Raw genomic sequence first — 24,010 nt, 5'->3', positions numbered from 1 at the left:
ACTGAAGGGCCCCAGATTTGATTCTGGTCAGGAGCATGTACCTCGGTTGCAGGCTCGATCCTCAGTCCTGGTCAGGTGCAGGCAGGAGGCAACCAATCAATGTTTCTCCCCCCCCCCTCCCCCCTTCCATTCTCCCTAAACATCAATGGAGAAAAAGACAAGGGTGAGTAGGACAAAGATGAGATGAACTTGCAGGAAGCTGGAGGCTTCTTGGAAGAGTCACATTCTAAGCTGAGTCAGAAGGATGTCTGACCGATGGGGAGGAAGGGGACAGGCATTTCAGGCTGAGGGAGCAGCACAAGTAAAGACAGAGGAGCCACTGATTCTGGAACAGTGGCATCACAGAGGCCCTTTACAAAGAATCAAAGGATTTAAAAACAGCAACAAAACTAACTTGTGTTCAGTTTTCCTTCTGCCTCACAACTGGACAGTCTTCAATAAAACTCAGACAATTAAAAAAAATCAATGGAAAAATATCCTCAGGTGAGGATTAACAACAAAACCAACAGCAAAAAACAACAAGCAGATGGGGGTCCATCTGAGGAGGGCAGGGAGGTGAGGCCTGTGGGTATTTATAGTTCTGCAGGAGTTAGAGACTGCCATGAGGAGGCCTGGTCCATAGCTTCAGGATGACGAACAAAAATGGTCTGCGCTGTGCTTCTCAGGATGCATTAGCAGCAAATCAATAACTATAGGGGGACTGGGCCATAGCCAGCTGCTCCTACCTAAAAATAATGCATCCTCCTTCCCTTCCCCCAGGTTCAGAAAGCAAACTAGGGAAGGGGTGGGGGTGGCAGCAAAACAGAAGCAGAAAGACTGCAGCAGCCTAGAAGAACCAAGAGCTAGTCCTGGGTCCCACTGGTCTTTTATACCACAAACAGGCTTCAAGTACTTAATACTTGTGTTAAAAGCAACCCCAGAAGTAAACATCACCAGAAAACCATCACTCTGCTTTAGAAGTCTGAGAGCTGACAAATTAAAACTTAACAGCAATTATCCATATTTTTAGCAAGATAATAAAGTCTTAACACTCTGTTGCCATAGAGACCAGTAAAGAATGAAGGAGCCCCACAGCCCTGCCCCTGAACCTCAGACCTCCTCCTCTTGGCTGATTTCTAGCTGGTAAGCCAGGCTCTGACTCAGTTGTCTGTTACAAGCCTTATAAAGGGGGCAGAGGAAGGGGAACCACCCTTTTGGCAGGGCCATTCCTGGAATACTCAGCTCCCTGGAAGTCACTGGTCCCAGGCCAGTGTTGTCCCAGGCAGAGCTATATATCTGAAAAGCAAGAGTTGAGGTGACTGGGAGAATAGAAGGCTTATGGCCTGAAGAGTGCTGATGTATGATGCCCAAATCCCTTTGGATATTGGACTGGGATTCCTACTACAAAAAGGGCTAAAGGCAGTATGGAGGCCAATGGTAAGAATGTTGAGCTTGGAAGACTTCTCTGATATTTAAGTCCTCCAGATCAGCGGTCGCCAACCAGTAGTCCGTGGACCACTGGTGGTCCGTGAGGTCCGAAAGGTTGGCGCCCAAAAGGTTGGCTCCCGCTGCTCCAGATCATACAACACTAAAGAAAGGTGCAGGATGTCACACTGCCATCTGGTGGAAAGACAAGATCTGTCCTTGGGCAGAGACAGAGCCTGGCAGTCTGTCCAGTTGGCAGGCAGGTTTGGAGATAGTTAACATGAAGGCAGATAGGAGACCGAGGGGCAGAAAGTATAATGCAGATACAGACAGTGTATCTGAATACAGGTATGCACCTTTTGTACTGTTTATTTCTAAAGGTTAGATACCATTAAAATAAAGAAAACACAATGGCATTGTTTTATATTCCTACAACCACTCATGGTTTTGGCTCATTAGAAGTTAACATCAGACACAACTGAGACTACACACATGGGCAGCAGCCACAACAGCAAGGCTTGCCTTTTGTACAAAGTTTATATATATATATTGTTTATGTACACAGACTCAAGGATATAAAGTCCGGTGGGAAGGGCTCACATGTGCCCAAGTAGGGGACAGGAGTGGCTTTAGCACTGGGGTGGAGCCCACAGTAGAGGCACGTCGGAAGTAGTGGAGAGTAGCAGCCTCTCCACCATCCTCCCTTCCTGGACCGGAGGAAGGACAACTAACTATACAAAAGAAGATGGAAGATACTGGAAAGGTACCCCATCTTTCACTAAACTCTTGAATGCCCCTAAGACATCCAAAATACCTGGCAGGATAGATCATTTCTATAGCTCCCAGCAAACTGCAGAGCCCACAGTAGTTCTGGCCCCAAACTGAGGTCTAAGGCAGGCTTTACAATGCACATACATGTCCAAGCTATCTTCCAGGGCCCTTGTAGCATCAAGCCAGCACCTTCAAGGTTCAGACCCCAAACTGAAAAATCCTCTTGGACCAGAGGGCTTAAGGGTTTTTCCTTGACAAAATTGTAGGGTACAGGTATAGGGGACAAAAAGAAATCAGTCCCTTCAGTTAATGCCCTAAAGCCTTCTCAACAGAGGAGGAATGGAGGAATCACTGAGAGGTGGTTGGAAAGGGCAATGAAGACCATCCCAGGAGATGGTATACACGGACAAACAGGTGTTCAATAATTCTCTTCTCTTCAACTAGTGGTTGCTCAGCAGAGTCCATTCCCAGTGGGTCCATGGGCAGGAGCTCTTCTTGGTGTCTACGGGTGACCCCAACTCCCCCCGAGTTAATGTCCATGGCTTCAGGATGGCTTGATCCACAAAATGGATAGAAGGGGCCGTAGAATGGCAGATATGAAGGGAGTGGCAGGACCCAGAGGCATAGGGAGGCAATGCACTATGCCACTGATTTACTTGGGGCAAAGAGAAGAGATAAATGGAAGTAAAACGAAAGAAAACAACCAGAGTCTAAAATGAATGAGGTCCTGCGACTCACATGGTCTGGGGGGTAAAAAGGCTGGAAAGCTGGAAGCACTGGGAGGCAATTGCCTGAGAGGCAAGGTTCAGGGCTGGACTCAGAGCTAGAACAGAGAGAAGAGGCAAAGTGAGTCAGTGAGCACAGAGCATTCCTTCTTCCCAGGCCCAGCCCATCTATCCCTTTCCCAAGTCCACGTCTACCAGTCAGAGCTGCTGGGTTTAGGGCCCCCAAGTGAACTGCTCCATTCAGCTGCAAAGCAGCAGCTTGGGCAACGGCGGCGGCAGCAGCGGCTGTGGTTGGCAGCTGGATTCCAGAGCCTAAAAGGTAAAGAAAAAGTGGGGTTAAGTCCCAACCCTCAATCTACAATTCAACCCCATGTTTTTCACTCTGAAGAGTAACTACCTTCTGCCAATTTGGCCATGAGCTGCAAACGTCCACCCGCTGATCCCAGATTCAGCTCCTGGTCTCCATCAGGAAAAGTGATGTCTGTGCCACCATCCAGTCGCTCAGTCAAATGGCCAACTCTCATAGGTCGACCAGCAAGCTCAAAGCCATTCAACTGTTCCAGGGCCCGTCGGGCACACTCAGAGTCAGAGAACTACAAGAAACCCAGGCCATTATCAGTCACCTCTCGGCCAGAGATACGCCCTCAAAGCCCCACTAACACTCCCAGTCCTACTATCCCAGGAAACTTGCATGGTTGCTGTGGCACAAACTTTTCTTTCTCAGGGAATGTGACCTCAGATCCCCCTAAAATTGATCTCTGAAAGGGACTTTTCCAACTGATTTCAATCTCTGAGCTCCACTAAAAATCTAATAATGTAAAGTCTATTATCTGTAGGGAGCCTAGCCTGACAGGCTGTCTCACAAATGGGGATATAAAAACGGAAGACAGACAGACTGAGAGCTAAGACTCCTGAGGCTTTATTTGAGCCTTTACGACTAGTAAGTTTAAATTCTCAGTTAAGAGAAGGAATCTGGGCCTCCAGAGCCCAGCCTTAGGAAGCAATACATCCTGGTATTGAAAGGAAAACTGCACCCAGCCTCCACCAGAGGACTGCTGACTCAGTAACCCACTGACCACAGGATCTCAACTCTCTCATCCCTTTCATCAGCAGCAGCCTGGCATAAAGAGGATTCCCAGTCTTCTGTTTAAAGAGTCAAGGGTGTTGACCTAAATGCAGCAACAAAAGGGCAAAAAGGCCCCATAGCAGCCTTTCCAAATCTGAGTCACACAGGGAGCTAGAAAAGATACTTGCTACCACGAATGCCACAGCTGGCTTTGTTTACTCTGGTATTACCTGCCCTAGGGCCTGGCATGTGGTACTGACAGTTCCTAGGCATGTGGTATAGGTGGCCTGCCTTTACTGGATACTTTTGAGGTAAGCAATTGCCATGATAGAACACAACCTACCTCCCCTCTGCCCTGCAGGTAACTGTGGGGTGTATGTTGCCTGGATTGAGCCCAGAAAATATCAGCTTCTATCAGACTTTGTGGCTGGCAGCCAGTCCTCAGCCTGGAGTCACATGGGGCTAGAAGAACCAGTTATGGGAATTGGAAACAATTTTGTTGGAGTGTCAGGAAAAGATGAGACCTGACCACTATTAGGTGGCCTCCCTATTCTCCCTATAGTGGGATTTAAATATAAAGATACTTCTCAATGGAAAAACCTACTTCAAACAGGGTAGCACAAGAGGGAAGTATATAACTTCCGATTCCCACCCCATCGTGAAAATATGTCAATTCTATAAAGCATGTCTATAAAAGCTCATACCTAACCTCCCTCATACCCCCAACCTTTTAGTTGAAGCCTGGAACCATAACTATTACCCAAAGAGCACGTTGCAGCCCCAGGGAAGGTGGCAGAACTCCTGGACACCCCCATACACTGACAGAGTATAGGAAAAAAGCCAAGATCTCAAACAAGGCACTCATCTCAAGGGGCAGAAGGCTAGTAGTCCAAGGTTCAGCACCAGGGTTTATGGGTCATTTAGACCAGCAGTCGACAGCTTTTCGGACCTCACGGACCACCAGTGGTCTGCAGACCACCGGTTAGCAACTGCTGTTCCAAATGTTTCCTTAAACCAGTGGTCACCAACCTTTTGGACCTCACAGACCAGTGGTCCGTGGACCACCGGTTGGCGACTGCTGACTTAGACAGTTCCTAAAGGAGGAGGATGAAGCTAAACTGCAAAATCAGACACGTAGACAAACCCAAATTAAAATAAATAAAGACTAGAGACTTACCGTAATGAAACCATAACCTTTAGAGCGGCCTGTATCTGAGTCCTTCATCAGGACAATATTATCAATCTGTAGAATAGGGAGAAATTATTAATAATCTTTTGGCTAAGTCACACCTTTGACCCTTCCTACCCAGACTATTCTAAATATCTCCCAGTTTCTACATTTCTCCAAATCCTTTAAAAAAGAGACAAAGGCCATTCCCCCGCCATAAACAACCTTTCTGACTAATCTTACTTAACCTGGACCTTGATTTCATGGTGCTGACTCATTTGTCTACTGAACAGAGATGGAGCCTAATTGTCCAAGCATGGACCCATATGCCCATTACTATGTATGCTGTGGGTTAATCATGGTCAGGCAGAATGAAGAGGAACACTCACCCTCCCCACTTTTTCCAATTCCCCTCAGAGGTTTTCCTCACTTTCTACTCACTTTGCCAAAGGGCTCAAAGATGCCCCGGAGCATGTCCTCGGTAATGTTGCAGTGCAGGGAGCCCACACAGAGGCGCATTGGTCCACCACTGCCTTTCTGCAGGTTGTTGGCCATGGCTGCCAGTCGGTTTTTCTCAGCCTGAGGAAGGAGGGAATGATGGGTCAAGTCCCACACCTGCTACCTTCAAAGCTGTTTTCTCCTATCAGTTTCTCAGCCTGCTCACCTGTGAGGCCTGTACAATGATAGGCACCCCCAGCAGTCGCTGCCCTGTCAACGCAATGGCCAGTGGCACAGACTGGATTTCACAGAATTCCACATAGGCAATGCCCTTAGAACGACGTGAGTTCCGATCTGAGATGATACGTACATCACGAACCTATCCAGGGGAAAAAGGAAATCCTAAGTTAGGTATAGAAGGGGATGGATAAAAGATAAGAGTACTAAGAAGGAAACTAAAAGGGGAAATGTTACCTTGCCAATAGCAGAGAAAAAGTCCTCCAGGTCTCGAGGCCGAATGCGGGCGGCTAACTGCATACAGAAAACTGTGCGGGCATCACGCTCCTCGGGACTCAGATTATCAATTGACTCCCTAAAAAGTAAAATTTACTAAGACCCCCCCCTCCACCCAATACTTGGTCTTTGTTTTCCAGCTACTCTCAAGTACCACCCATTCCTAAAGTTTGGCTCAAAGAGCTTTTTATTTATTTTTATTTTTTAAAAAATATTTTATTGATATTTTACAGAGAGAAAGGGAGAGGGATAGAGAGTTAGAAACATCGATCAGCTGCCTCCTGCACACTCCCCACTGGGGATGTGCCCACAACCAAGGTACATGCCCTTGACCGGAATCGAACCTGGAACCCCCCAGTCTGCAGGCCGACGCTCCATCCACTGAGCAAACCAGTCAGGGCTCAAAGAGCTTTTTATTCATACCACACAACTCCTAAAGAAGTGCTCATCATTAACTTACCTGACTGGACTCTTCTCTCTGAAATGAGGACTCTTACTGTGTCCATACCTATGCCTAAGGAATAGAGAAAAAAAAAGTGTAAATTGTATCACCCAACTTTATTCACATTGAACCAATGCTGAGTCTGCCATCATGGGAAAACCAGATCCCATTCATCACCTCTTCTCACACATGAAATTTTTTTTTTTTTACTTTTAAAAATATATATATTTTTATTGATTTCGGAGAGGAAGGGAGAGGGAGAGAAAGATCAATGATGAGAGAAAATCACCAATCAGCTGCCTTCTGCACGCCCTCCACTGGGGATTGAGCCCGCAACCCAGGCATGTGCCCTTGACCGGAATCAAACCCAGGAGCCTTCAGTCCACAGGCCGACACTTTCTCCACTGAGCCAAACCAGCTAGGGCGAATTTTTTTTTTTTAAATCCTTGCCCAAGGATTTTTTTTAAATTGAATTTTTAAAAACCTGAGGACACGGTTTTATTGATTTTAAAGAGAGAGAAAGAGGAAGAGAGAGAAATCAATGTGAGAGAGAAACATCAATCAGCTGCGTCTCACACGCACTCTGACCAGGGATGGAATCCACAACCTGGGTATGTACCCTGATCAGGAATTGAACCTGTGACCTTTCTGTGTATGGGACAATGCTCTAACCAACTGAGCCACACCAGGCAGGGCTATTTTTTCTTTTTAGAGAAAGATAAAGGGGAGTTAGCGGGTAGGGAGGGAGGGAGAGAGGGGGAGAGAGAAACATCAAGTAGTTGGCTCTTGTACCCACCCGGGCCAGGATTGAATCCACCTTTTGGTATACAGGACAAAATTCCAAACTACTAAGTCACCCAGCCAGGGTGACATGTGAATTCTCAGTGCCACCCCTGCAATAACTGGATCTCCTCCCTATCACAGAGGGGCATAAGCATCCTCAGGCAGGGACCACAGCAAAATCGTTTTACCCAGATTACGATACAAAGGTGAGCTTATTAGCAAAAGGTGATACCCAGCGGCAAGTGGTGGACTCCTGTAGTGCACACGATTCTCACGACGTGGGGCCCGACTTCTGGACTCACTACTATGTTGATGATCCCAGCTTTGGCTGTGGTGACGATGCTGCCGATCTCGACTTCGGCTCCGACTACTTCTCCGTCTATGCCGATCCCGGTCTCGACTACGACTGTAGATGGAAACAACTATTTAGTTTGTTAAAGAACCAACCAACCTCTTCTGGCCTTTAATGTATAGCTTTCCCTGGTATCTTTCCATTTGTAGTAATTCTCAAAACCCAACAGCCCCCAGAATAACTGACCTGCGCTTTCTATCCCTGCTTTTACTATGGCTCCGACTCTTCTTCCTGTGAAAGACAGTGTAAATTCTTATTATTGCGAAGGTTTCATGATCTCTCCCACATAAAAGAAATGAGAGTATGGCTGGGGTGAAAAAGAAAGCAATAAAGGACCAAAGTCCAGATGATCTGGCAGTAGCTCACAGCAACTGCACACCAACTCATACACAGCCCTGGATGCTGTCAGGCATCTGATGCAGCGAAAGCTGGTGTTTCCAAAGTAGGAGTCTTCTTGCTATTTTACTCAAATGAAATATATCAATGCTGGGACTGATCCACAAATCTACACTGAAAGCTTAAACTACATCATTAAACTAAGTCACCGTTATGCCCAAGATCCAGTGAAGCCATTCTAAAAGCTGTCTTAGAAGCAATTACCTACCTGTTCTTTTTTTAAAAAGTTCTTTATTGATTAAGGTATTACGTGTCCTTATCCCCCCATTGCCCGCCCTTCCCCCCACTCATGCCGTCACACCCCCGTTGTCTGTGTCCATTGTATCTCTCTGTTCTTGCTGTTTCTCCAATGGACAAGATTGCTTCCCTTCCTAAGTTGCCAACCCATTTCCTCACACCACACTCACTTGCTTGCCTCCACACTGGTGCTGCTCCCACTGCCACTGTTGCTGGTGCTGTTGCTGGTGTTGCTAGGGCCGTCCTTTTTAACCTCCTTCCGTTGCTGCTCACCCTGAAGGGTTCACCAGAAAAATGTCACAAGGTTCAACGTGGCAGACACATAGAATCCATTGGGCACAGAAAGAACAAAAGTGGACAAGAAAAAAGCATATGAAATCAAAGCTCTCAATTATCTAGCCAAGTTTTAAACACCTGGACCTCCTAACAAAATAAATGAAGAGAGAAAGGGAGGAAAACTACCCAAAAGGAAGAGATCAGAGGGACAGTTTTTGATGTTAAAACTTTAGCTACTCAACATCTATTTCTCAGGAGAATGAGAAGTCAGTTAGGTCTGAGGTATAGGTCTGACTTTCTACCGTACCATTGAGAACTATGAGCAAAGTACCCATTCCTACCTCCTTTGTCCCCCCCCTCCATTTTAGGGGGCCCACTCTGAAAGCATGGCCCTTGAGTACTGATCTCCAGAATAGCTTACTAAATGACTATGTCTTTTTTTTTTTTTTAAATATATTTTATTGATTATTTTACAGAGAAGGGAGAGGGAAGGGAGAGGGAAGGGAGAGGGATAGAGAGTTAGAAACATCGATGAGAGAGAAACATTGATCAGCTGCCCACTGGGGATGTGCCTGCAACCAAGGTACATGCCCTTGACCGGAATCAAACCTGGGACCCTTCAGTCCGCAGGCCGATGCTCTATCCACTGAGCCAAAGAGGTTAGGGCCTATGTCTTTTATGAATAGCCATTGTACACAATAAACAAGCAGAGAAAGAGAATTCACAAAATGTTGAGACCAATGATCCACAATTGCTTTTTCTTACCAACCCAGGAGTGAGGTGGGAATATTACCTCCTCTTTTTTATAGGGAGCCTCCAGCATGGCCTCAATCACTATATCAAAGTCATCGGATGCCATCACAGCAGATCTGAGGAGAGGATATCAATACACAAGAACCTCATTAATATGTTTCCTTCCCTTTCAGCACACCACATTCCCTTCCCCCTCCAAGAAACAGACTTTAGGACACAGTTCTGTTTCATAAACTCCAAAGGAATCGTATCAGCTATTTGCTTACCCTAGGTTTATTTTTGCACCTTACAGATCTGAACTATTTCTGCTTGATGACTTAGAATAGGTGAAGGGTCTACAAGGAAACTGGGTAGAGACAAAATAATACAGACCGTGTCCTATCCTGTGAAAAGAAAGTGTTGGTATTCAAAGTTACTATTTACTTTACAATGAACAAGCACTAGGCCTCCATTCTACTGTTCAAAATTCTGAATAAATAACTGGTTTAACTTTAAAACATAGAAATAAGCACATATTCCCAATAAAAAGATAGATGCAAGACTAAAAATGAGAATACAAAGCAACACCAGAATGCAGATTTGCCCTAAATTATTTCCCATATCCCCCTCCCAAACATCAATAATTAGATAACTGAGCATTAAGCATTTTTCATAAAACAAAAACTAGTTTAGATAACTCAGAAAGATATGATTAAGACAAGCTTAACCAATTCCACTGTGAAGCCTTTCTGTCTAGGCAGGCAGGGTGGGACTTCTCGCTCCCCCAAGCTTTCACATCTAGCAATCATCTTTCCTAAGTGTGTCCACCACAGGTCTCTTAAATAAGAAATACAGAAGATACCAAACAAAATCAATAGGAAAACTTATTCAAAAATTACTAGTCTGAAATTATCAATATACACAACATAGATAAATCTCAAAATAATTATGGTAAGTGAAAGAAATCAAACAAAAAAGAGTATGTATTGTATGATTACATTTAATTTTTTTAAAAATATATTTTATTGATTTTTACAGAGAGAAAGGGAGAGGGATAGAGAGTTAGAAACATCGACCAGCTGCCTCCTGCACACCCCTCACTGGGGATGTGCCCACAACCAAGGCACATGCCCCCGACCGGAATCGAACCTGGGACCCTCCCAGTCCACAGGCCGATGCTCTATCCACGGAGCCAAACCAGTCAGGGCTGTATGATTACATTTATACAAAATTCTAGAAAATGCAAACTAACCTGTAGTGACAGAAAGCAGATCAGTGGTTGCCTAGGGATAAGAGTAGGTGGGGAGGGGCTAGGAGGAAAGGATTACAAAAGGGCCCAGGAAAGTTTTGGGGTGATGTTTCATGGCTGAAACATATCAAAACCCATCAAACTGTATGCTTTAATGTGTGTAATTTTATATATCAACTATACCTCAATAAAGCAAAACCCCCTCCAACTAATCTTAAGAATCTATGCTAAGGTTAATCATAATCAAACTTTCCATATCCATAAGAGCGTTGTCTTCTTTAAAGTAGCTAATGCATCATCCAACGATGCTGTCCTTGTTGCCCTCAGAACCCATAGTCTATCTGATGGTTTAATAGAGTAATATAAAAATTATATGTAAATATAAAAGTAATATAAAGTAATATGAAAATAAGAGTAATGATGATGTAATATAAATGGCACTTATCATTTATAGTACTGAATATTGCTAGGCATGTTATAGAGACAGAATTCTTGGAAAGAGTAAAACAATAAAAATTGCTCTTAAACAGCCAAAACCGGTTTGGCTCAGTGGATAGAGCGTCGGCCTGTGGACTGAAAGGTCCCAGGTTTGATTCCGGTCAAGGGCATGTACCTGGGTTGCAGGCACATCCCCAGTAGGAGATGTGCAGGAGGCAGCTGATTGATGTTTTAACTCTCTATCTCTCTCCCTTCCTCTCTGTAAAAAATCAATAAAATATATTTTAAATAAATAAATAAATAAATTGCTCTTAAACAAATTTAAAGCTTAAATTGGAAATTAAACCAAAATCAAATAGGTGTGTCTAAAATCCAGTGAACACAATCTCTTATAATAACAACACCTTACATTATTTAACAATCAAAGGTAATATATGCTACAGCCAGCTATCAGTTCCAATGCACAGATGAAAATCTGAGGTTTTGTGAACTGTCCAAAGTCACAAAATTCAAATGGAGGAGCTGACTTGTGAGTAAAGTCTTCTGACCCTAGTCTAATGTTCTATCCACTATATTGGTTCGCTCTCTCTCATGGTTTTAACTTAAAAGAAAATTTAAAAAAAGAAAATTACAAAGTATATCATGATGTCTATTTTTAAATGTACTTATCTGGAGAATTAATGTCCCAATGGGTTTATCAATAGAGTCAGTCCCATTAGCTATACCTTATTGTATATGTTTCAAAATACCAAGAACCAGGCTAATTATAATATATACTATCTGATCTATTCTGGAAAAATGGTTCTAAAAGGAAAAGTTTTTAATCCTCAAACTGTTCCTTTCAGTCATTTTGGCTGCCAAGTCTACACAAATTTTCTAAGTGTCACAAAGTTCCTCTTTATCATTTACAATCTGCTTTTTCCTCCCTAAATGAAATGCTTCGGATTTCAAGAATCGTTGAGTGCGAGTGCAGGGTAGGGGTAACCCTACACACAAAATCTTTCACTGAAGCTGATACGTGAGCCCCCAGTGATGGAGTACAATTTTCACCCTGACTCAGAAACAAATGAACGAACTGATTTAGGCACAGACATGTACAACATGAGCACATTTTGAAACTTGTCATCTCGCTGGGTTTAGTACAGCTTTCGGGTGTCCTAAAAGCATTACAGTCCCAAATAGCATGGGTATTCAGGCTGTTCGTTTTCAAACTCTCTCCCGGTCCTAATTTATTGGTCAAAGTCCATTTAAAACCATCTCATGAAAACACTACAGAACTTTCTGCCATCCCTGCTCCGAAACCTACGTGAGGGGCCCACAATCACGGGCAATGCTCAGATCCTGGCACAGCACAGCCAAGCCTCAAGCCAGTGCTCAGGCCCCCTGCTGCCAGGGCACCGGAGCGCGAGGGGCACTGTCAGCCCAGCTCGGGCCGAATTCACCAAGGGCTCGAGTCCCAGGGGCGACGGGAGCGCCATCTCCTGGGTCCGGCCACTGAGCTGGCACCAACATCTCCAAACTAAGGCAGCTTAATGAAGAACAGGAATGAGGAAGATAAAAACATTCCCCACGAGGTGTACAAACGAAGGCTACGCTTTTTAAAAAAATGGTCCTATAAGTACCATCCCTGAGAGGGCCAGTGTCCCAATGCTGAAACCTCATCCGTGGCTCACTACACTCCTCTTTCGCCACGGAAAGTGTGGTCATACAAGGAAAGAGGGAAAAGCCCACGGAGACCAATACACTGAAGAGCCTTCGTGAAACTGAAGATCAAGGAAGAAATCTCAGTTCTCTCCTCTCTGAGTGGTGGTGGCACTCGGGGCTGAAAACCGAACCTCCGTTTTCTCAAGCCCCCGTGGGTCGACGCTCCCCCCCAGTAAGGGCTGCGGGGACCTGGGCAGAGATCCTTGGGTCACTGGGACCCTTGACACAGCGTCTTCCTCGCTAAGATATAGCCACGAGGGTGCCGATCCCTGAAGTCCTGCCAGTGGACTACACTCAGGTAGCAAACACTTCCGAATCAAAGATAAAAAATTTTTTTTTCTTTAAGCTTGCCTCATTCTGTTATTGACGCCATTTTCTGCCTGTGACGTCAGCGGCAAGCGCCGGGGGGCTACGTCACGCATAGGTGACGTCGCGAGGGAACCAGGTTTCAGGGTTTCTCACCAGTTCCGGGTCCCCGCGGGGGTAGGGGGGCTCCGGTCTTCTCTGCTCCTTCGGGTTTGTTGGAGGGTGCGAAGCTCGGCTGTGTTCAGAGCCTCAGCAGTAAAAGCCCCACTGCAGCCGGAGCCGCTCCTCTCCCCGCAAAATGGCGGTAGTTGCACTGTCTTCCAGACGTTCCCCAATCTGCGCAGGCGCTAAAACATTAGGCGCTGGAACTAACTTCACTGGTTTCGCGGCAACAGTCCGAAGTTCAGAATTTCATTGGTTAAAATTTTAAGCATGGGTGGAGCCAAACTCGAATGCTTCTGGCAACCATGAAGTTCCCAATGATTGGCTAGCTTCTCGAGACTTCCGGAAAGTGGGTGCGGCCTCAGGCGGCCGTCCGTCTCTCTCATTGGCTAAATGACTTGCGGAAGGCGGAGAAGCCAGGCGGAGACTAGACATACGGACCTCCTACCCCGCTCCCAGCTCGGGTTGACCAGACCACCCCCCCGTGGGCGGAGCCAACGCGGACTTGTAATAGATGTTCTTGGCTCCCTCAACTGATTTGTCAAGGGGATCACGTCCGTTTAGGGACAGCTTTGTGAACTGCGTTTGCTTCATGTCAGGAAAGATGCTGGACTCCATATCCCCGTCTGAACGGACTGTCTACACAACCCTCCCAAACGCCGCCTCCTGCCCTCAGTGCTTGGGAGCTGGGAAAGAGGTCTTGTCACCGATTTGTCTGGTCCTACACCTCAGGTACATCAGTTCCAATCAGTAGCCCACACGCCTGACCCTGCAAGGGTGAACTTGAGACAGTTTCTCAGGTGACTCCTTCCGTGCAGCAGTAGTCAGCCCTCTAACCAGAAAGGATGGAACTGACTTAGGCCCACCCCCCAATCCCAAGACTTCCAAAGGTAGCTGGTTCTAACACCCAGAGAGCCAGAGTCAGGGGACCTATGTTCCAGCCTGGACTTGAATACTAACTTTATATTATTGTACCAACTTCAAATACCTCCTCTATAAAATGAAGAATTGGACTAGATGATCTCTTAGGACTCTTAACCCTATGATTTTATTCCAACATAATAGGTTGCCCTGACTGGTGTTCTCAGTGGTTAGAGCATCAGCCTGTGCATTGAAGGGTCTGGGGTCTGATTCCTGGTCAGGAGCACATATCTGGTTGCAGGTATGATCCCTGGCCCTGTCATCTCACATGCTAGAGGCAAACAATCAATGTGTCTCTCACACACTATTTTTCCACCACCACCCTTCTCCCCTCCTATTCTCTCTAAAAAAAAAATCAATGAAATAACATGTTCTGGTGAGGATTAACAAAACAACAACAAAAATGGGTGGCTTCTTGCTGGAGATGCCTGGACAGCTTTGTTTCTCTCTCGAGAGGTAACAAAGGTGTTTGGCAGTTCAGTAGCTAAGGAAGGTAGAAGGAAAGCTGGCTTTATATACAACCCCATCTTTCTCTATGGTGGCAAATTATGCCTCCTCTCCAGACAAAAGCCTAATCACAGGTCCTAATAGACTAGACCTCTCTGTAGCTAATCAGAAAGACCTAGACCCAGAAGTCCCAGAGTCACCACTAAGCTTCTCAAATGGACATTCTTGGGTCTTGGATGAGGGCACAGATCTAAATATGTCTAGGTTTAAGTAAGGTTGGGAAAGAAGAGGCAGGGAGAGCAGGGTTGGAGCTGGAAAGGCCATAACTTCACTTTATTTGCATTTCCTCCCACACAAAACAGAAAGAGAGATGATCAGGGAAAGGGCTGAAAATGTGTTCAATCTGCACGTTCTCAGGGCTGTTCCAGGGAGCGCTTGAGGCTGAGTGCCTGTTGGAGTAGCTTCAGATCTAGCACTAATTCCTCATGCCTTGGCCTGAAGTCGTCACAGATTGGTGGCTTGAGCCTTGTAATTAATTCTCCTTTGCCCACCTTGATTGTAAGGCAGGAAAACAGAGTGAAATGCTCCTCTCTGATGGGCAAGGGGAATCACAGCCCACAGATGTAGTGCACCTTCTGTGCTATAGGAGCAGAAGCTGAAGCCGCTTCCGGACATTTGCAGGCTTGGCTAGAGACCAATGGTGTATGAGCGGCCTGTGGGATTGTGAATAGCAGAACAGACTGGTGCTGTCACAGCCCACTCATACCACACCTTCTTGGAATTGCTGCATCGCCAGAAACGCACACAGATGGTTTGGCCTTCACGTACTGTAATGGGCTGCTGTAAGAAGAAAGATGGAATTTTAGGGTGCAGCTAATGAGTTATATGTGGCAATGTATTGAGCTAGGTATGGAGATAAAATGATAAAACATGACATCCCAACCCTCATGAAGTTTATTTGAGATCTATCAGAATAATCAGAATTGAAAAACCAGACATTAAGCAAATAATCTAAAATGTGATCAGTGTGTGAATATGCACAGGGGGAATGCTAACTTAGTCTAGAAGGTCAGAAAGTTATGACAAGAATGCTCAAGGAAGCCTAGAAAATAAGTTAGCTGGGTGAAGAAGTAAGCAAATAATTTTACAGGCAAATGAATGAAAACTTGAGGCAGGAAAGAAGATGGTGTATCAGAGGAACCAAAAGCCATTCCACTGGCCTGAAGCAATGTAAGCAAGGGGACAGTAGGCTAAAACCAAATCACACCAAGTTTTACAAGTAATGCTCAGGATTTTGACTGTTACCCTAAGGACAGTGGGAAGGGTTTTAAGCAGGAGAGAGATACGTTCAAATCTGAGTTTTTAAAAGGTGATTCTTACTTAAGGTAAAAAAATAGAAGAGCAGCTAGAGGAGACGTGGGGAAGCCACGGAGGCCACTGCAGATATCCCAACGTCTACAACTGGGACCCAAGCACGCCAGAGCAGTAGGACATGCTCTCCATACCCAACAGCTGAAGCTATTCCTGAGCCTATGGAGTTTTAAAGGCGAGTCCTACCTTAATGGGAAAGAAGATGGGAAACCATGAGAACATCCCAGGAGAGTGAGTCTCTGGGCGGATACCTATGGGGACAAAATAATGAAAAATTGAGGTTCTCCATAACAGTGCTTTTTGACTAGGTTGAGAAGTTTCTGAATTACTTTGAAACAAGTAATCAAAGAACCCCATTTCTGACTCCTGGGCTCACGTAATTCTAAATGAAACATGTACATGAGCTGCCCAGATGGTACACCCCATCGTCCACTGCCCCAAACTCACTCAGAGTGATGTCCTGATAAAGCACAGTCTCAAAGTAGCCTGCAAAGCCATGCAGTACTGTATTCACCTCCACGGGAAACTCCAAGGTACAGTAGCGGTTGTTGTCAATCATAGGATCTGTCCGGGAAAAGTTGTGTGGGTGACAAAGGGCCAGAGGTCCTAGACAACTTGGTAAAGAGCAAGACCAAGGGAAGCTTAGACAAGGCAGACCCAGACAGCAAGGGAAAAAACTAGGAGGGCAAGCTCTTATGCACCCAGTCAGAGGACAGACACACAGGAACCCACCTCTGTTGGGGTGGCTGAAGGTAAAACAGGGCTGGGGCGCAGACAGCTGGTGAAAGTTGTGCAGTCGTACCACATAAGGCATCTCAAACTGGGCCTGACCCGAGAGACAGAGGGCAAGAACTGGAGAAAATAGGTCAGAGATGCCTACTTCCTCAGGGAAAGAAGCTCAAGTCTGAGGGACATGGAAAAGAATGAAAACTTTCATTTCGACCACTTTCCCACATCCCCCACTCCTCCTCTATCTCACCATCTTCTGCGGAGGAATAAAATAATTGGTGCCAATATAGAAAAATAAAGAACTAAAGAGAGGAGTCCTCCAGAAGAGAGTGTTTTTTTACCTCAGGGTCACGGTCCTTTTCCCGACAGGCTCGGACCTCATTGTACAGCTTAGAGGAGGAGATAGGAGCCAGAAAGGAGGTGTACTCCCCAGGGATGCTCACACCGTCATCTGCAGTGCAGGAGGGCTACATTAGTTCCGAAGAGATGGAAATGGTATATCTGTACGAACTGAAAGCTCAAACTCACACATCCAAACAGACCCAGGCAGCTCAGTGTTGTCACATCCCCAGGCCAACCGCTCCCAACTCCTGTCACAGGGGATTCCACTTCCGGGTTAATTTACAGAGTCACACAAGGTTAAAACTGCCCTGGCCAGTTCCACTCAATGATTAGAGCATCGGCCTGCAATCGAATGGTCACAGGTTTGATTCCTGGTCAAGGGCATGTACCTGGGTTGCAGGTTCGATCCCAGGCTCTGATATGGGCATGGCACATGCAGGAGGCAATCAATGCCTCACATCAATGTTATTCTCTCCCCCCCCCACCCCAATCCCTCCCATTCACACTCTCTAGAGAAGAAGAAGAAAAAAAACCAATGGAAAAAATACACTCAGGTGAGAATGAACAAACAACAACAAAACCACCCTGGAAGGACCCTAATTTATTCTAAATGAGTGCTAACTTTTGTGAGGTCACAAAACTCTTTGAGATCTTGATGAAAACTAAGCCAAAGATACATATCACAGCAACTCAGTAAGTCCACAACCTCAGATTAAGTGTCTCTGCTCTAGTCTATTCGCCTCATTTTAATTTTTATTGATTTTAGAGAGAAAGGAAGGGAGAGGGAGAGAGAAACATTGATCCCAACCGGGGATCAATCCTGCAACCTGGGTATGTGCCCTGACTGGGAATCAAACCAGCGACCTTTCAATGCACAGGACAACACTCAACCAACTGAGCCACACCAGACAGGGCTACTGCCCTCATTTTATAGATGTGAACACTGAGGTTCAGAGAGATTACTTCATTTCCTTAGGGCACTGGCCCAATTCCAGCCCCTCATCCCCCTAAACTCTGTAACCTCCTATTAGGTTGCTGTCTCACCCAATCCTGCCATTCCCCCATCCCCACAGCCTTCCCCATTGATAATCCAATCCCCTTACTCAGTACACCCCAGGTTGGAGGCACCTTTTAGGAAGTGCTGGGCTCCATCTAGGCACTCAGGTGACAGTTCATTATCAGCAAAGGAGCCCAGAAGCTCACTGACAATGATGTCTGCTTTCTCTGGAGCCACCCATTCCCGCATGTCCGACGACACTACTGTCACCTGGCTTCCCCATTCTTCAAATTGCCAGTTTTCTAGTCTAAAACAGAGATGATACAAGTAAAGACACTAATAAGAAAAACTGACACTGGGGACAAACTTCCCAGCAAGAGCGTTGCTACTCACGTCACCACAGCATTAGGGTTCTTCTCCACGGCATACAGCTTTATCCGCCGGTCAGCCTGCTTGGCTGCCCGCAGGGAAGCGTTCACCAGGGGACCCCGGCCTGCTCCCAGCACCATCAGCACCCTAAGAAAGGGGTAGAGTTAAGCTGACTCAGCACATAGAGAAGTAGGCACACAAATCTCCGGGACTGTGGGGAGGCTACTCACTGAACATTGGTGTCCTTCTCTTCATCTGGCACTCGGTCTAACAGACATTTATAAATGGCCTGGTGGGAAAGGAGAGAAGACCTCATGTCTATAATCCCATCCTCACCTAAGTCATTCCGGACCTGTGCTTGACCCAATCTTGGACCCACACTGTACCTGCTGGTATTGAGAGTATTTGATGGGGTCCTTTTCAAATACTTCATATGTCTGAGATTCGAGATTGTCCATCAGGGGCTGATGAATGAGGGGAAATAGGCAAAGTAAGTTAGCCAGTTTCTGGCAAGAATAATGCACCAGATTACTAAAACCTTCCCCCCATTGTTGCCTGAGCTTTGGCAGGATTTTAAAACACCTACTTTCAAGAGACATTCCCCACCCCAGCCCCAACCTCCCTCCAGACCTACCTGGAGTGGGGACTGCAGATAGTCTTCATAGCCCTTGGCAAAGAGTTCATAGGCATTGGGGGGAGGGCGGTTCTGGCTTAAGTATTCCAAATACTGGAGGTAGGAGCAGAACTCCTTCTCTGAATGGTGGTTGGTGCCTGTGATGATGAACTGCACCTCCAACTGTGAGAGAAGTCAGACCATCAGATACAGTCCTTACACCAAGACTCTGGGATATTATTATGGCTTATGGCCAGAGTCCTAGCATAAAATGAGTCCCAGCAGTTCTCCAAATACCAACAAAAGCAGCATAATGCTTCAATGAACTTAACTTATAAAGCCTTCCTATACCATATAAGCATCAGCCTGGCTCAAAGAGCCCCATGAATCCTTGCTGTAACTTCTTAAGTGAAACCTTCTGAAAGGTTCTCTTGAGAGCTGGTAACTTTTCAAATGTTTCTGGGGCTTCCACTGCCATTTGCCTTTTTCCTCTCAAAACCCCCAACTTTGCTGAAATCGTTCTCCAGAAACCAGAGAGGAAAGGAGTCAGGCCCACAGGAAAAAGAGCATCACACATATGGGAATAAGGCAAAAGGATTCGCTGGAGAACCTTTAGAACCATTCTACCACCCACCTTGAGCAGCCGGAAGATCAGCCTCTGGTGCATCTTAGAAAGAACAGGAAATCCCTTCTTATTGGTCAGGAAAATGCTGGTGGGAAGAATGGCTGCTTTGATGGGCTCCCCAAGCCAACGATCAATGACATGATTAGATGGGAGGTCAGCTCCAATTTCAAGAGCTACACAGGGAAAAGAAAGACCTGTGAACTACTGCTAGACAAGAAGCCTTTTCTTGCTCTTTTGTGCAAGATCTCTTTACTCCTTAAAAGCAAGGAAGCCTTGCCCGACGGGTGTGGCTCAGTGGTTGAGCATCAACCTATGAACCAGGAGGTTATGGTTCGATTCCCAATTAGGACACATGCCTAAGTTACAGGCTCAACGCCCAGTGTGGGGCATGCAGGAAGGAGGCAGCCGATCGATGATTTTCTATCATTAATGTTTCATCTCTATATCCCTTGTCTCCAAAATCAATAAAAAATACATTAAAAACAAAAAAAAGGCAAGGCAGCCTTGGCTGGTTGCTCAGTGGTTAGAGCGTCAGCCTTTGGAATGAAGGGGCGTGGGTCCGATACACTTAGTTGCAGGTTCTCCAGCCCCAATTGGGCGCATGCAGGAGGCATCCAATCAATGTTGTCTCTCTAACGACAATGTTTCTCTCTCCCCCCACCCGCTTCCTCACTCCCTCCTACACTCTCTAAAAATCAATGGAAAAAATATCCTTGGGTGAGAATTTAAATAAATAAGTAAAATAAAAGCAAGGCACAATGAGGCACAGAAAAAGAGCAAAACTTCCCAGCAGCCAAGTCTATATGAAACTCCTGATTCTTATTCCAGGTCAGAAAAGGGAAACCTATCGTAGGACCTTCATGAACTTACCCACCGCAATCCTCTTGCTATAGTCACATAAGGTCCGGAAATTGTGCCACCTGTCCAGAGTCAAACACAGAAAAATACCATCAAATATGGCCCACCATACCTCAAGGAGACCATCCTATGGGTTCCATCCTGTACTTCCCTTAACCCGACCCTTTGCCCTGGTACAGCAGCAAAAGGAGACATACCACATCCATGTCTTCTCCTCTCCACTGTACTCCTCCGTGTGTGCAGCTGGTGCATTCTCAATTATATCATCTCTCAGGTCCTCTGGTGCCACCAATGGTACTCGCATCCAGAACTGCACATGAACGAGTACCCTACTTAGAATGTGTTGGGTCTAGAAAGCTTCTCTCAATTCAAAGCCTTTAATCCAGACCTCAAGTTAATCCATTTATATGCTTTCCCCAACTTTGTGATTACATGTACATGTACATGTAGCTTGCGTATATTATATCCTTATATAAACATCAGCCTTGTCCTATATTTCAACCATAAGTTTCTGGGAATAGTTTTATATTCTTTATCTTTTATCAATCTCTGCTCACCACTTTTAGATAGCGGCAAGTAGTACTGACATTTCTTGCCAAATGTACCCCTTAATGACTGGCTAGGAACAAGAAGGTACGTAGCACACCCAGACTACCATAATATGCAGCAGGAAAGGAGGCCCTCAGCCATACCATGGAGGAGTGGTGGCCAGTGTGGATGTGGTTGGTCAAAATTCTGGCCAGGTTTGTGTTATCTTCCTGATTTAGTGGCAGCAAGAAAGCTGGAAGACCTAAATACGCTCCAAAATTGAGCTCCTGTAACATGGCCTGGAATGGAGATCAAGAGGAAAAGGTTAAGAGTTAGCAACCCAAACAGTTTTAACTGCATTATACCAGAGTTACTGAGTTATGGGGGTAAAAACTGTTTTCCCCATCCAGCTTTGTTACAAACCTGATCTTTAGAAAAATCCAGAGAAGTCAAATAATCTTACCGCCTCGGAGTTCCTGCGGATCTTCTCCACCTTTGAGTCTGGACGAATCCATGGAGAAAGCTTCCCCACAATCAGGGTATTCCAGTCTGCACTCCCCCACCCAGGAGAGACAAAGATCGAGTGAGGTTAGGCACTTTACTCATTCAATTTCTAGTTCTTAACAGGGAATAGAGATGAGAGACAAAGGCTTTTTCTATCGCAGGTACGGGATAGCCTGATGCAGATTAGGCCACGAGGGCTTTTAGCAGGTAAGCAAGGAGAAAAAGAATTCTCTCTATCCCGGGGACTACTCAATATAGCTAAGCCGGGAAAGAAGAACGAGGGCTCCGCTAGAGCAGAAGGTGTGAACGGCCTCCGGGAATTAAGGGTGATATGGGATGCTCCCTACCCCTTCCTGACAGCAGTAGGTCTGATCGTGTCTGGGGGCCCGGTCGATTCTTAGCAGGTTCCTGAGTGAACTCCCTCTTGAAACGCGGGTGGAAGACAGGCATGCAGAGGAAATCAAACCTACAACCGTGACAGACCCAGCGTCGTCATGTAAAGAGCAGCAGTGCCCGGAGGTCCAAGCAACTGGATTAGGCTATGGATCCTGCACAACCCTTTCGGCTGCCACCATCCCTCAGCGGACTCAGCTCAGCCCACCTCGGGGCACTGCGCCTCACCATCTCCACACACACAGCCATGGAAGAGATGAGTAAGGAGAAAAGATGAGCGTCCACACCACGTGGGTTTTCTACTCCTGCCACTGGTTTTCCAGGACTGCCCCATCCAGGCCCATCCCGGTACTGCCCATGCCGCCCCTTCAAGGTTTGCCTCTTCTCTCCCGAGCCCCTGAACACTTCCTCCCACTTTCAGACACTAATGCCGCTCTTCAGGGCCCTTGGAGGGCTGTACGCCCCTTTTTTGAGTTTACCAGGCAACTCCCCCGACTTTTGGACTCAGTGACCACACACCCAGTAAGTCCTTTTTGTTTTTCCTAACACTCCAAGGCCCGAGGCTTCCCTCCCCACGGTGTCCTGGTACCCACCCACCCGCAGCCCATCTCATTCACTCCGACCCCTTCACCCCTGCCTCTCGGGGATGACTAGTCTGCCTCTCCCCGCCCTCGAGTTCGGACCCCGCATTCCGCCCGCGGAGGTCCGGGCCCTCACCCCTGCTTGGCCACAGCCCCCAGAGTGTCAGCTATTTCGGGGACGCAATTCAGGTCCCTGCCGCTGGACACGCGGCTCCCACCGGCAGCTCCAACCGCCATCGCCGCCATCTTTTCCCTCGCCTAGTCCACGCCGGGATTCCTTAATACTAGCAGCCAATCACAAAGCCGGGAGGGGGAAGAGCCCCCGGAAGGCGGGACGAGTCGCCCTAACAACCAGAGCATCTTCCCCAGCTCCAGCGGCCCTTCCGGCCAATCCGCGGGCTGTACAGTGACGTATTGCGTGGCTCCGAAACATTGACCAATCTCAGGGTCTAGTTCGTGACGAGCTTCAGCCTCCCATAATGCCTCAAGAATTCGCAGAATGTCGTTGAGAAACTACACGTCCCATGAAACCCTGAAATATGAGCTTGAAGTACTGTCACGGAAGCCAGCTCGATTGTCTTAGGGCCAGTGGCGCAATGGATAACGCGTCTGACTACGGATCAGAAGATTCCAGGTTCGACTCCTGGCTGGCTCGGAAAGACAAACAGTTCATTATTGCAACTAAGCGATAATTCCTTATTGCTCTAAAGTCTCCTTTTTTTTTTTTTTTTTTTTTTTTTTTTTTTATATTAATGTTCCCTCACTATCTTCTCCCTCATTTTCAGGACTTAAATTGATTGAGTTCTGTGGCCATCTTATGTCAGCTTTTTCCGTTACCTAATTCAAAGATGGTTCATGTGTAATTACTTACATCCGAACCTGGGTTAATGGTTGGTGCTCTTAAAATAGGCTTTGTATGGCCTTAGTGTGTTAGTGTAAACAAATTGTGGCAATTCAGTCACTAGATATTGCAAGTGACTCTATATCTCAAACACAAAATGTAAGTAAACACCTAAACACACATCCAGATACACACACGAAGATGGAAAAAAGAAATGCACGGTGAGCAACTACAGTAGAAAGGAGTCATGAACAGCCTGGCAGAGGCCTGAGAGAAGCTCTACATTTTCTTTTGTCAATACCTGATAGAGGGATGGAAAAGAAGGAAAGGAATGAAGAAAGGAAAGACATAGGGAGGAGAAAGGGAATACCTGAAGGCAGGGAGCCCAGAGGTGCTGAGGGCCTGGCAGCGGTGATGGAAAGGAGAACACAAAGCCCTAAGCGGGAGTCAAGGACAGAACTTAGGGACCGACAGGCAGAGAGACATGAGAAAGAGAATTCTAGGGGTGATGCCCAGGGTTCGGTGCTCTCTGTGAGACAAGAAATGAAACCGTTCCGAGAGAATTGGTTATGGGTTTGGAACTGCAGAATTGGACCTCTAGGGGGCGCTGTACAATAGTTGGATGAACAGTGACCTGAACCAGACAAAACTTGGAAATCGCCAGAAGAAAGGTAGTGAATGAAGCCAAGAGACCAAATGAAATCACCATCGCCCGAGGGGAAAAAAGTC

General features: G+C 46.3%; 2 protein-coding genes and 1 non-coding gene across 8 annotated transcripts; 1 reads left to right on the top strand and 2 right to left on the bottom strand.

Annotated features, from left to right (window-relative positions):
• Positions 1-1,739: 1,739 nt before the first annotated feature.
• RBM23 (RNA binding motif protein 23) lies at positions 1,740-13,347 on the bottom strand. Of its 5 annotated transcripts, none has more exons than XM_036355875.1 (13): positions 13,157-13,347; positions 9,591-9,707; positions 9,365-9,440; positions 8,466-8,569; positions 7,849-7,893; positions 7,543-7,716; positions 6,546-6,599; positions 6,047-6,164; positions 5,799-5,951; positions 5,576-5,713; positions 5,144-5,209; positions 3,298-3,493; positions 1,740-3,212 (listed from the first exon to the last, which is right to left on the bottom strand). In XM_036355875.1, the coding sequence occupies exons 3-13, from the start codon at positions 9,428-9,430 to the stop codon at positions 2,815-2,817; spliced, it is 1,512 nt and encodes a 503-aa protein (XP_036211768.1). In that variant the 5' UTR covers positions 9,431-9,440; positions 9,591-9,707; positions 13,157-13,347; the 3' UTR covers positions 1,740-2,814. The 5 variants fall into 5 exon arrangements, with proteins under 5 accessions (XP_036211768.1, XP_036211787.1, XP_036211764.1 ...); XM_036355894.1 differs by lacking the exon at positions 9,591-9,707 and having other exon boundaries at positions 1,740-2,998; positions 3,096-3,212; positions 13,157-13,346; XM_036355871.1 differs by lacking the exon at positions 9,591-9,707.
• Positions 13,348-14,835: 1,488 nt separating this feature from the next.
• Positions 14,836-22,726, bottom strand: PRMT5 (protein arginine methyltransferase 5). Of its 2 annotated transcripts, XM_036355858.1 has the most exons (17): positions 22,577-22,726; positions 21,814-21,932; positions 21,426-21,511; positions 21,127-21,261; positions 20,632-20,744; positions 20,447-20,496; positions 19,586-19,749; positions 18,973-19,134; positions 18,725-18,802; positions 18,569-18,627; positions 18,363-18,485; positions 18,101-18,276; positions 16,972-17,081; positions 16,634-16,727; positions 16,349-16,465; positions 16,088-16,152; positions 14,836-15,370 (listed from the first exon to the last, which is right to left on the bottom strand). In XM_036355858.1, exons 1-17 carry the CDS (start codon positions 22,684-22,686, stop codon positions 15,218-15,220), a joined length of 1,914 nt encoding a protein of 637 aa, XP_036211751.1. In that variant the 5' UTR covers positions 22,687-22,726; the 3' UTR covers positions 14,836-15,217. The 2 variants fall into 2 exon arrangements, with proteins under 2 accessions (XP_036211751.1, XP_036211760.1); XM_036355867.1 differs by lacking the exon at positions 21,814-21,932 and having other exon boundaries at positions 22,577-22,705.
• Positions 22,727-23,022: 296 nt separating this feature from the next.
• Positions 23,023-23,095, top strand: TRNAR-ACG. The gene has a single exon. It is a non-coding gene; the product is annotated as a tRNA-Arg (tRNA).
• The last annotated feature ends 915 nt before the right edge of the window (positions 23,096-24,010 follow it).

Source organism: Myotis myotis, unplaced genomic scaffold (genome assembly GCF_014108235.1).
Source record: "Myotis myotis isolate mMyoMyo1 unplaced genomic scaffold, mMyoMyo1.p scaffold_m19_p_1, whole genome shotgun sequence".
Taxonomy (NCBI): domain Eukaryota; kingdom Metazoa; phylum Chordata; class Mammalia; order Chiroptera; family Vespertilionidae; genus Myotis; species Myotis myotis.
This window is presented reverse-complemented; position numbering and strand designations above follow the sequence as displayed.

What these genes read in the sequence shown, in the direction of transcription:
- PRMT5 (XM_036355858.1), bottom strand. Translation starts at nt 22,686, where the DNA reads ATGGCGGCGATGGCGGTTGGAGCTGCCGGTGGGAGCCGCGTGTCCAGC. An exon ending in TGATCTTCCGGCTGCTCAAG is followed by an intron (nt 19,135 to 19,585) that starts GTGGGTGGTAGA and finishes CTTCTCTCACAG; the next exon opens with TTGGAGGTGCAGTTCATCAT. An exon ending in TTATCAGGACATCACTCTGA is followed by an intron (nt 16,153 to 16,348) that starts GTGAGTTTGGGG and finishes TTGTCCCCATAG; the next exon opens with GTATCCGCCCAGAGACTCAC.
- RBM23 (XM_036355875.1), bottom strand. Translation starts at nt 9,430, where the DNA reads ATGGCATCCGATGACTTTGATATAGTGATTGAGGCCATGCTGGAGGCT. An exon ending in AGAGAGAAGAGTCCAGTCAG is followed by an intron (nt 6,165 to 6,545) that starts GTAAGTTAATGA and finishes TTTACTTTTTAG; the next exon opens with GGAGTCAATTGATAATCTGA. An exon ending in TCTTTGAGCCCTTTGGCAAA is followed by an intron (nt 5,210 to 5,575) that starts GTGAGTAGAAAG and finishes CCTATTCTACAG; the next exon opens with ATTGATAATATTGTCCTGAT.